A 12,768-nucleotide genomic window follows, 5' to 3' on the forward strand; every position below is an offset into this window, starting at 1 on the left:
CATACACCATTTACTGGTGTACACAAACTGGAGTCATAGGTCAAATTCCATGAAATGTCCCCCTTCCATTTTGAGGTGGATTGCCCTTTTACCTTATACTTATAAGTATGAAATAAATTAACTAGTGATTACAGTGCTTACCAAAAACACGATTAAATGTTGGTTGATGTCAAGAAAAGACAACGAAACAACTCCAACATTATGTAAAAAATACTAGGGTGGAGTTTTCGTCCTCTTCACAACTTAAGTTTGTGAGAAAACTCCCAAGTTATTTTCTTACTCTGCGCACATATTTTAATGTAAAAATTTTCTTTCTTGGTATGTAATTTAAAATCAAACTAGTTAATAACCAGTGGCTTAGCTTGCACAGTCTCAGGGTATTGCTAATATTGTACAATTGTAAGAAAAGTATGGATAAATATTTTTCTGAGCCAAGAAGGGTTAATTACGTATTTTCTGGTGCCTTGGTGAGATAATTCTCATCATAAATCAGGATGGTAAGAGTCATTGTACACGTAATGGCTCATCCTAAATTATTGGGTAATGCTGGATTATTTACCAGATAGTTTTTGACGCCCCTACCTATTCATATTGTCGCGGTTCGAAATTTTACAGGATTTTTGAAATCAAATTTAGGGACTTTACTGACGGGACTCTGGGCTGGCTGCTCTGTTCACTCGTCAGCGCAAGTGGCGTGACCATGTAATTGGGGCACGGGGCCGGCGCGGCGCGCTGCGGGCTTGCAGATTTTTGTTTGTTGTTTGTTCGGCCGCGCGATGGCGCAGCCACGGGCCGCAGTTACTGGGGCGCGCTGTCGTAACAAGCCGCGCGGTGTGGCCTGCACGTCGGGGTGTAGCCTTCTCAGCTGTCCTGGTCAGTTGTTTAGTAAATTTGGCTTCAATAACGAGCGTTTGTTATGCTAGGCGCGGCGGTGCGCGCGAATTTAAGCGCAAGTGAGTGGTAGCTCGGGGCTCACACTGGCGGAAGCTATGGCCGTCGCCAGTGGAAACGAGTCGTTTAGTTCGTAATGTAGTTTAAGTTTAGATCGTCATGTAATCGTCTTCAAGCTCACTCTGGCGGGAGCTAGGTCTCTCGTCAGAGGTCACGAGTCGTTAGAGTCATAGTTTTTAAGATGTAATGTTCGTTCGGGTTTTCAAGGGCAGGAGAGGCCCCTACGTTAGTTTTTTTTAAGTAATCGATCAAGAAAGGCTTCTTGGAAAATGTGAGTATGGAATTATCTTTGTATTAATTTTAATTATAAATTAAGATGTATTCGGAAGGATTAGGGAAGAGCTTAGTGAAGCTGTCTCTTTCTCAAAAACTTCGTGATTGTTGTTATAAATTTTAATCCCGCTTTGTACATGTTCGTAAAAATTGATTTTGATTAGTTGACTTTAAGAATAAAATCATTTTAATTTAGTATTATGTTATTTTGCAGAATCTCCTTAGTTCAGCTCTCACCAGACATCCTGTACGGGATGACGAACCTATTAACTTCGATCCAAGGTACATTAAAGTATTTTATGAAGTTAAGAGTAATTGTGATTTATGCCTTTCGCAAAGTATGAAGCCAGCAAGCGAGTGTTTTTGTGTTAAGAGTTTCGATTCTTTTTCCCCCCTGAAAGTGAGACGCGACAGAAATGGTGTTGGCACCGGGTAGGTGCGCCGTGACAATATTCTGAGTGTTCATTTCCTTTCCCACAGTAACACCTTTTAAAGTTTAGAAAATGCCTCACAGTAGTTTATCCATGAGCATGAGAACGTGATTGGTGTGATTGAGATATCTGAAGTAGCATTCTCCCGATTACTTAAATAACAACTCTTGATTTGCTGCAGGTAGGAAGGTATTTGGTGCATTTTTCAAGATAAACAGCATTGCATTCACACACCTGTAAACACTATATGTATGTTTATTTGTTTCATCTCATTCATTTCTGACAGTTTTACTTTCTGAACTTTAATGCTTAAAATACATAGTCCAATCATACCGTTTGGTTATAAGTTATAAAATGTTTTATAATTTTAAGAATATCTGTATAGCTACACAAAACTTTTGTTAAGTGAATCACTTTTGCTTAAACACTCACTTTTATTTTGAATGAATAAATTCCTCCATTTTGAAAAATATCAGGATGTTCTCTATCCAGTGGATTGTTTGTGGTCACTAGTTTTGCTGTTGTGACCACATTTTCTGTGTCTGTTAGATTTCCTTGTGTAACCAATGCAAAACATCCAAGGTAATCATCTTCTAAGGTTAATATAATACGGCGTGGGTCACCTAAATCACCATCCTTAGCACGAATGGTCAGTATAGAAGTACCCTGGAATAAACAAAAACATACATTGAAGTGACCAACAACAAATTTCTCCTTTATTTTTCTATAAGCTTAAATGTTCACAAGTGTAATGCTAAAACTAAAATAGTATATCTGCTCAAGTTTTAAAATAAATAACCATTGCACAGTCTAAAATAAAGAGGATACACATAAGACATACCAAAAGGTATGTCTAAATTAGTGATGGGAAAAATCTTAATTTTCTCAAATCCAACTTAAAAAAATTTGAATCATGAGTACCACAAATCTACCCCTGGAATTTAATAACATAGGTACAAGAATTAAAATAATATTAACTATTATGCTAAAACAATCAAATTTTAAAATTTGTGTTTCAGGAACCAAGTTTTTTAAATAAATGTAATTTTATTTACATGATAACATATTAATAGTATATCTTAGGAAATGGTAATATAATAGGCACAAATAAAAACACAAATGGCCCTAGCAAACTTCAGAATTGTCAGTGATGAATTTTGAGTTTACTACATTTATTGCACTTTTTTTTTTTCCAAATCTATTTCCTCAAAAATCAAATATTCAGAATACTACAGATTTAATGGTATTGGAGGGTTTGAGGATTTTATTGGCACATCCATACCTTGGCTCTTCACTGATATGACATCAGTTCGAGGGGCAATGCAGTAGTCAAGTAATGAACTCTGAGGTTGGAAATGGGAATGCCAGATATATTTAGGGATATTGACAAGCCAGGTTGACCAGCCAGCAAAAGAGCTCAGTAGTAAAAAAAAAAGACCAAGATGGTGGAAATGGTGCTTGTATTTACACACCACATAGTGACAGGTGTTTTGATCTATTGTCACAGCTTTAACAGAAGGACAATGTTATCAAACTACTGATTCGGGGCAGATGATTTTAAATCTCAGCGAAGAATTTGTAGGAACTAATGTCTGCAAAGATTCTTTAATTATTTACACTGATTTGTACGTTTATTTTAACCAAAAATATCCAAACATGTGAGGAAATATTGCACCACCCTATTACCACAGTATATTCGACTCCATCGTGCAAAGTCTAAACACACATATCTCTAACCACAAAGCATAGCAAATGGTTTGGAATTTTGTTAAAATAGAATCCATTCCATTCACAAATAACAAAATGCTTTTTTGCATACTCTTAGATTATGATACAACATGTGTGTTTCATTCTATTTTCAAAAATTTTAATGTTTACTTACAGCTGGAGTGCTTTCTGCTACAGTTGCAGAGTATGGAGCATTTAAAAAAATAGGAGGCTGATCTTGAATATCTTTCACTTCAATTGCAATGTTGGCTGTGGCGGTCAAACGCTTTTCTGGATCCAAAGCCAGATCAGTGGCCTTAAGTACCAAATTATGAGCTGAGTATTGCTCATAATCAATTGTCTTGGCGAGCGAAATTATTCCAATAAAATTTCCTTCTGCAACCTGAGATAAAAAATTACTGTGCTATTTATACATAGCAGTATTTTACACAGAGGAGTAAAAATTTTCTAATTTCTTTAGTTATTCTGTCTTATCTTTATTATGCTAAAACTAGTATTAAACATATAAAACTTATACAGTTCAAGAATTTTCCTAATATCTTCACAGAAAAGTTATTTAAAATTACTATGGCACTTAGAAATTATTCAAAAATTAATAACCAATAATGATGCAATAAATACCTACTCTATTCTTTGGCATAAGTTTAATTTATAACTCCTTGCATATTTCATGCTTCCTAATGAATGTAACCAAAAGTTCCTGCAAAACAACTCACTGTCTTAAAACAAAGACACCATCACAATAAAAGCATAAAGTAAACCTTTTATGTGGACACCACTAAACATGAGACTAGTGAATTTTGAAACCCTGATTGTATGAATCAGTGGAGACGACGAAACATTAAGAAACACCCAAATTATTTATATGACCACTGAGTTGCTGTGAACTATGTGACATTCTCTCAAAGAATCTAACCTTTTCTCCTTTTATATTTTTAATTTTTAAGACAGGAAGATTTTATCAACTGCTATACTTTAAAACACTGTCCTTAGAAATGCTTGTAGGAATAATAGGCATACTGCTACAAAAACCAATAATGGTTAACACATTTACTGTAAAACTCAGAAGGGTTGGCTGCCTCTAAATTTTGATTGATATGTTTTTCAGTATATTTAACTCAATCAAATCTCATCTCGTTATGTAAAGAGAAATGGCATAGAGATAAATAAAATATAAAGGATAAGGATAGTGTCTGTCTTTAATTTCAAAAAAAAATTTTCCATTAAAACATTTCCTTTCCAATGGATATACAGAAAATAAATAATACATATAATTTTCTTTAGTTAGGAAACATATGTCTGGAAACATAACGCTTCTAAGTTACAGGCACGAACAGTAAAACACGGGTGGTTGAGGGCTCTTCTTCACTGGCTGAGAGGATGGGTGATAGCAGCTCAGTGACATTAAATACTTCATGGGCAGCAGAGCGATGAGTGAGGCACAGAGGTTTAGTTATTCAAACGCAATAGCAATTTCTGGTGTACAGCACAATGTATGGTTGGTTGCGAAACATCTACATACTTGGCTTTGGGAGACAAGCACAGTGCGAGCGAGTGTGGTGCTGTAATTACAGATACAACAAACAGCAACCGCATTGCAGACTAAACTTCAGCAGGGATGGCCGATATATCAAAGGTGCAAAGGAATTGCAGCAAGAGCACTGTACATTTACCAAGGGTGCTTTCACAACAGGAGTGTATCAAATAGGAAGACCCTCTACTGCTTAACCAGCAACTGCCTAAAACTTAGAGTTTCATACCACGACTGCTGGTTGCCAATTGTGTACGGCTAACTCTAAATGTCTGTGCCCGGCTCGTCACCTTCTTCTCGCAGGGCATTTGAACACTGTTGTGATCGTGCATTCTCTCAGCCAATGGAGTAGTGTCTTCTAATGTGAGCAAAATTTTAATTTGCATGCACCTTTTCGCACCTGTAACTTTTAGGGGTCGCATTTCCAGAAAAAGTTTCTCAACAAAAAATGCTTGTTTTTGGCATTTCCTACCACCCATTTAATTAATGACCAGAAAATGTGGAAGATCCTGTAACTTATATACATAGTTCATGTCTTCCTTCCTCAAGGATTAACAGGAGAGTCAGTCTTCTTCCTAGACGCGGGTCACAGCAAGGCTTACACCCACAAAGTAATGCAATGTATGCTTCAAGCATCACAAGGTCATGCCCGGAACTGTTGTCACGCCTTCTTGGCGACCATCAAACATGTGCCTTTGAGGCTCAGATCAGTGGCTAGGTGGACAGCACCGTCAGTGACTTGTGCATCACCAACTGTGATGTAATCATGGCCATTGTGAGCCTCCCGGCTCTCGTGTCGTCTGGGCCGGAGCCGGGAGGCTCTAGATCTTTGTTCTTCACTCAAGAATTACAATTAGACCACTTCACTTAAACATGTGCTCCAACTGTTGCTCTGACAACATCCAGTCTATATCCGATTTATCAAATTTTTCTTAAACTTGGCTTTCGCTGCACATATGTTTGCAACGACTTGACGGATAAAAAGAGGTTAATTAAAGCGTGTTTGTTATTTTGTTTGGAAGACATTCCGCTTATCAGGTGTTGCAAATAAACACAATATCCACAGCGGAGGGTCAGAGAACATTCGTGATTTTGCAGACACAGAGAGAGACAGCCCCAAAGTTAATCTTTGATGTGGTCTCATGTTAAAAAAGTTATTTCACCATTAATAATTTTTGGCAGTATGCACAATTTCAGCAAACGTTCACCTGGACATGTTACAGCTTTATAATGTGGTGAGTAAAGAACAAGGATAAACAAAACATTCATATTTTCCCTAGCATAGTGTTTATGTAATAAATTTTTATATCAGGGAAAAACTTTGTTTTTTTTTTCTAAATAACTGAATTAGAAAAAAAATATATTGTAGCATAATGAACTTAAAATTTATTTTATGAACGCTCAGTAGGTATTTATTCTGGCCATTTAAATCACATATATTATGTAAGCCCAAGTCTAAGTAATTATTACTAAAATACACACTTATCATATTCCAATATTTATACACATATCTATATATTTATTAGAATGACCATAATTCCAGTAACATTAAAAATATAGCTTCACATTTCCCTACTATGATTATGTATCAATGGTAACCATGTCTAATTTCTATAAATAAATACCTTACCTTTTCTGTTTTTATATTAAAAATTGAACATGAATCATCACCATCCATCTGTGGAGCACAACTCAACATCACATCTGCATTGACGCCACCATCTGCGTCAGTTATCGACACATTTGAGTAGAGAATTGTTCCGACATTCTCTGTTTCCTCAACAGCAAATACATATGGACGGTTTTGAAACACAGGTGGGTTGTCGTTTACGTCAAGCACTGAGATTTCTCTCCGTAGAGATACTGTATTTGGTTCAGAGCCGCCAATGCCTTCATCTGTAAAAATAAGTGAGCACAATTAAGTAAAAGTACCTTCAAAAGACTTTTTCAAAACCAAGAATGCAACTCATCGGAAATTATTAAATAAATGTAAACTATGTTCATACAACCTGTTGCAAATAGACAAATACTTCTCAAAAGGATAAACATCTGTTTTTTAAATTATACCAGAAAACCTAACCATATATAATTTCTGATTATAATATAAATAATACGTCTTTATTAAATTTATTTAGAAATGTGGAGAAGGCAGTAGATGGGTTTGCTAAAAGCTTTCAGCTCTATACACTAATAAAGAAATGTGAAATAACCTCTAGCTAACAAAATAATGTAGACATTTGTCTACTAGTGATTTTAGTGCTCTGTGATCAGTCCAATGATACAGATACAAATATGGATCAGTCACAATTTTAACTCAGTTTGACCTTTCAAAATACAAAGCCTACATATAACTTACACAGCATTATACCTGTTGTGTATTATCTTTTTAAATGGTCTAGTTAGGTACTACATAATAAAAAAAAATTGTGCACATGGCATCCACGCACGACAGAAGCGAAACTTCTTGCTTTTTAGGTACAGATAGAGACAAATTATTTTCATTTTCAATCAAACTATCAACATAAAAATGAATGATAATTATAAACTCAATTGCAAAAATCAATAACTCTTTTCCACACGAATGAATAAATCGTAGATTCTTTAAATAAAATAAAATAAATATGGCAGTGTCAATCGTCGGCCGTTACGAAAATTGAGGAGGTAGACAAACACAAGCAGTGTTACGAGAATTCCGTAGCATCACTGCTGCATCATTTCTACCTCCTCCCTGTCATCTCTTCCAGCTGTTACAACTAGCACATAGCATTCTCCGCTACGTACCTATCCCACCCCTCATGTCGTCATCCCATTCGAATGCTAGTGCATGCGTTGGAGTGGCGTCACCACTGACGCACTCTCCTGCACCACGCACCTAACTATTCCTCTCAGGAGATCAGAATTTTTGTGAAGCTCGAAAATTGTTGCCCCCTCAGTAAAAAAGTTTCACTTAAAAAATTATGAAGAAACATTTTATTCAAAGGCAAAATTTTAACCTTTTTACATCACTGGTTTTCTTAAGAATAAAATATATTTTTTTTGTCCAAAACTTCTGGAAAAGTTACTTGATTTGTACTTTATTGCATCTAATAAACTAGAACCCAGAAATGTTACAGGTAGGTACAGAAATGATCAAGAAAATACTTCTAAATATTCATACAAACTGTTCACCACACTTAAAATAAATCACTTTGACCAAAACCTATGAGTAAGCTATATACCTGTTATACTTATTATGACCTCCAATAAATCAATTTCTTCTCGGTCAAGAGGCTGTATTAGCTTAACCACTCCAGTCTTCTTGTCAACAGTCAGATGTTCTCCACTAATGCTGTAGTGTACGTTAGAACCCTCAGGATCAATGCCATTCAATCGGTAAACTGGTGACCCAACTTTTGTGTCTTCTGGTATTGAAAACTTAGCCATATCTCCACCAGGTAAAAATTGAGGAGCTCGATTTATGGTCTGCCCACCACATGGCTTGTTGATGAAGATCACAAGATTTAAGACAACTGAACATATCAAAGACTTTGGCATTCCACTTTTGAGTAGCATCTTTTACTGGTGTATCACCTGAAACATTAAAAAACATAAAAAACAAAAAAATTAAAAAAAGCAACACATTAAATTTAAGAACAACACACCCAAGAAACCACATGTCTGAGAAAAACAATTGGGTCTCAATTTAACAAACTCAAGATTGATTAGTAGTGGCTGTGGATAGAAAAACATATGTGTTGACATTTGTAGGTAGGCTACTGTGAAATACAAATTTTTCCATCAAAAAGAGTACAAATTTTAGTTATAAAATTATGGTTCAGCTAGGCTATATTGACTTCTGTTTTTCCTTGGCTTCCCAAAAATCTCTCCAAATAAATTTTGGGATGGTTCAGCCTAAACAGTAGCCAAGGCCAATTCCTTCCCCAATACTCAACAATTGTGCTGTGTGTTTATCTCCAGGACCACACTGTCAATAAGAAGTAAAGTCAAATACAAATATCAAAAATAAATAAGTCGAAATGCTTTTGACTCCTATCATTGACAATAAGTTCTGAATGTGTACACATAAAAAGCTATGATATAAGTAAACAGTTTTGTCTCAACAATGGTGTTTGATTCTGAATATACTTAGAAAAATGGGGTTGGTAAGGGAGAAGGCAACTGCCCCCTTCCAAAGTGAAAAAAAAAAAAAAAAAAAAACAGAAAATAATGTAAACAATGAATTACAGTTTGGTTGTTGGTACTTCAACGCTTTGAAACTAATTATTAAATGGACTAGCAACGCTAAGCATTCCCAGTCAATGGATTTTCCAGAACAAGGAGCAATTAGTGGAAGCAGTACCTAGTTCTAAAATTTGTAGCTAAATGTCACAAACTATTGTTCAAAAATTAACTTTTTTAATAAATGGTATTCTTCCTTTCGTTGTTTATTTGAACAAGTTAACAAAGCATTATTGGTAAAAACAGGTTAAAAGGGTTAACCATGCTTAAGCCAGCCCCGCATGATACCCATTTCCTTTAGCATACCCCACACGATGACCAATTTCTGCTATACCTTCTGTATACCATGGGTATAAAAGTTTGTTTAGCAGAAGAGAAAATAATAATTTGTTAAATTCGTTACTCCACATACACAATACCTATAATGCTTACAGAAACCCAGCCAAGAGAGTTGCCGATCAAAGCAAGCATATCGGGGTAGGATAAACATGTTGCTGTTCATTTAACTAAATACTGTAAATATTAGAAAATTACAGCTGTTCATTTTTTAAATAATGTAACTTGATGATAGTTTTTTGATATTTTATCTTCTACAGTCACTTGTAAAAAATATAAAAAAGTTGGTTTAGTATTTAAAAAAAAAATACTGAGCAATTTTAAAATAAACGAGATTGAATTTTCCTTGGTAGGTTAGTTTCAAAATCTAGTAATATAAAATTAAAAGACTACAAGGAAATTTAGGTATGCTTTAATGTATTATCTTTGAAAGATTTGTGCAATGGGAGTGCATGACTTGATGTAAGCTTTTGGACATACGCCATTGCTTAGCACATGTATGTCTGTAGAAGAAAACTACAAAAAAACACAAATGACAAACAACACAAATCAAGCAAAAAATTGCTGTTGTCAGGATTTAACACCACACAATACTCCACAACAGGAATATGGTCGACAAACAAAGAAAAACAAAGAAAAATGGACTAACAGAACGAAAAAACCCCCACAAATGATGACAGCACAAAAATACCGAACCCAAAAAATTCAGCACAACAGTTGAAATGAGACATAAACACAGCAAAACAAAAAGATGAAACAAACACAATAGTTTTCCAAAAACAAAAGAGAAACAAAAAAAAAAAAACCCACAAATGATGACAGCACAAAAGCAGCAATTTTTTGCTTAATTTGTGTTTTTTGTCATTTGTGTTTTTTTGTAGTTTTCTTCTACAGACATACATGTGCTAAGCAATGGCGTATGTCCAAAAGCTTACATCAAGTCATGCTTTAATGTAGTTCATTTATGATATTGTTACAAATGCAGCGCCAGGTTCGGAGATGGCTGACGGCCCTGCACAGCCACTGACGTAAGGAAGGCCCTGCATACCTGGTTGGATTACACGGGCCCTCGCTTCCCTCTCTCCCCCTTCCGCACACTTCGCACCATCCCACCCCAAGCCATTGTCAACGACCCTTTTAGCAGCCTGGGAATCCTGCGGAGTGGCGCGAATAAACACTACCTCTCTGGACTTTTCAGGCATCAGGTCGGCCCAAGGTGATGCGACACTTCCAACCCCCCCCCCCCCCTTCCTCCCGCTATGGTTCCAGAAAGTCTGCCAAGAGTATAAAAGCAGCGACGCCGGCCTCCAAGAGTTCCGAGCGAAGAGTGAAGAGCAGAGCAGCGGAGAGAGCCTCCCCCTCGATACCCGTGCGATTGGAGAGAGGTGAAGAGGGGAAGTGGCCCTTGGTGATCGAACCGGACCTATCGGGAGGCGATACCTGTGAATGAAGGCCTGGCGAGCCAGTCGGGTGCGAAGAGCGATAGTTGGGGACTGTACTGCGGCGCGGTGTGGCTGAGTGTGCGAAGGAAGCGGACAGAAGCGGACAGAAGAGCGAGCCACTGTCGAGCCAAACTCCAGTGGAAAGTGTTAATGTTTCAATGACCATTGTAAGACTAATTGTTGTGGACAGAGATCTTGAATGCATTAATTAAATTTATGGTGTAAACATTAGTAAAAAATAAAACTGAACCAAGTAATTGGGCTATACCTTATGAACCCAGTTTTCTCCCCATATTATACCAGTACAATACATTTCAATATCATATTAATCAGACAGCTCATATGTCTAATTCACAGTATTAATTTATTGTGCTAATTTCATTCAAATAGTTTAAAATGCTTTAGATTCATATATTTCTATGTTAATTGATTAAAAGCTTAATAAAATACTCTGAGAAATTATAACTAACAATTTTTGTTACCAAGTAAGCCAAAGAAACATGCATATTTTAAGATAGTAGTAGTTCCCATAGTAAACTTAAATCTGAAGTGAAAGAAAACTATCTCACATTTTCATTTAGGCTAACCGGTGTGGAGTTCCTATGAATTGTTAGTTTATTCATTAAAATTTCAAAAATAATTCGCCAGGTTGCATGATTTAAAAAAAAGCTGTAAGTTTCAAATAAATTTTACATATTAAGTAAAATGGACAGCAAAATGTTTATCCTACCCCAATATGCTTGTTTTGGTCGGCAACTGTCTTGGCTGGTTTTCTGTTAGCATTCTAGGTATCGTGTGTAAGGAGTAACAAATTCTTACTTCTCTTCTGCTAAACAAATATTTAAGCCCACTTTTATACCCATGGGTATATCAGAAGGTATAGAATACTTGTGTGATGATAAAATAGATTATATTAACAGTGCATATCACGGTTTGTACACAATAAAAAAGGTTAAGAGGATTTTTTTCCAGGAAATTTTTTTTTTCTAAATTACATCTTAAAATTTTAAAAATCAAGAGATTTTTACAAAATTAATTTTACTTTATCAAGAATCATTCAAAGAATGTAGTTTTAACACAGTTTACAATTTTTTTTATTTATTCTAATTATCTAATTATACAACAGACCTAAATCAATTCTCTTCTAGAATATTTTTAATTACCTGAAGCAGATTAATACCCAAAATTAATATGTTAGACAAAACAAGAGAAGGCTTCCAACAATCACATTATTTACCAGGGAATCGTGAAAGGTAAAGGTAAGGTTACTATTATGTTTGTCGACTCGGTGTTCACACATTAAATCGGGAGAGAACCAGTGATTCCCGTCACATGCACGGTGGTTAAACACCCCCGAAGGTTAAATATTGAGGATACATGTATATTATTGTAGAGGGTGTCGAACTCTACATCCCCCACCGCTCAGCTGGTCTGTATATAGACTGGGTTGGCCGTAGGAAGCGGTCAGTCGTGAAAAAGGGTTTTCAGAGGGGGAAGGTTCAGCGCTCCAATCTCCTGCGAAAAGCGCGCGTTTAAAAGCCTCCACCCTCTTTCCCCCACCTCACCCCTCACCCGGCGCAGGCCTGCTGGGGCACAGCGTTGCCAAGTGTACTGGCTTCCTCCAGCGACCGTCCGTAGCCCACGAACCTCCCAGCACTCCCTCATACAACCAATACGTGTATTCCTTCAAAACAAAACTATTCATAACGAATTTTAATTAAATAAAATTATTTTATCAAAATGTACTATAAATTCGGGCGTAATTTATTCCTATAGTCGCTATTGTTTGTCAGCTATACAAAAGGATTTTATATATATATTTTTGAATCACTAGAGAAATATGTTTTTGATAATTTAG

General features: G+C 36.1%; 1 protein-coding gene across 1 annotated transcript in view; it reads right to left on the bottom strand.

Annotated features, from left to right (window-relative positions):
* The window catches only part of LOC134529784 (cadherin-23), an 82,979-nt gene that overhangs the window by 57,149 nt on the left and 13,062 nt on the right, over nucleotides 1-12,768 (bottom strand). The window contains exons 2-5 of the mRNA XM_063364228.1: nucleotides 8,133-8,484; nucleotides 6,545-6,810; nucleotides 3,538-3,765; nucleotides 2,088-2,321 (exon numbers count right to left, since the gene is read on the bottom strand). Coding sequence (XP_063220298.1) covers nucleotides 2,088-2,321; nucleotides 3,538-3,765; nucleotides 6,545-6,810; nucleotides 8,133-8,466 — 1,062 coding nt within the window. The 5' untranslated portion in view covers nucleotides 8,467-8,484. The remainder of the gene's footprint in view (nucleotides 1-2,087; nucleotides 2,322-3,537; nucleotides 3,766-6,544; nucleotides 6,811-8,132; nucleotides 8,485-12,768) is intronic.

The sequence above is a fragment of the Bacillus rossius genome, chromosome 2 (genome assembly GCF_032445375.1).
Source record: "Bacillus rossius redtenbacheri isolate Brsri chromosome 2, Brsri_v3, whole genome shotgun sequence".
Lineage (NCBI taxonomy): Eukaryota > Metazoa > Arthropoda > Insecta > Phasmatodea > Bacillidae > Bacillus > Bacillus rossius.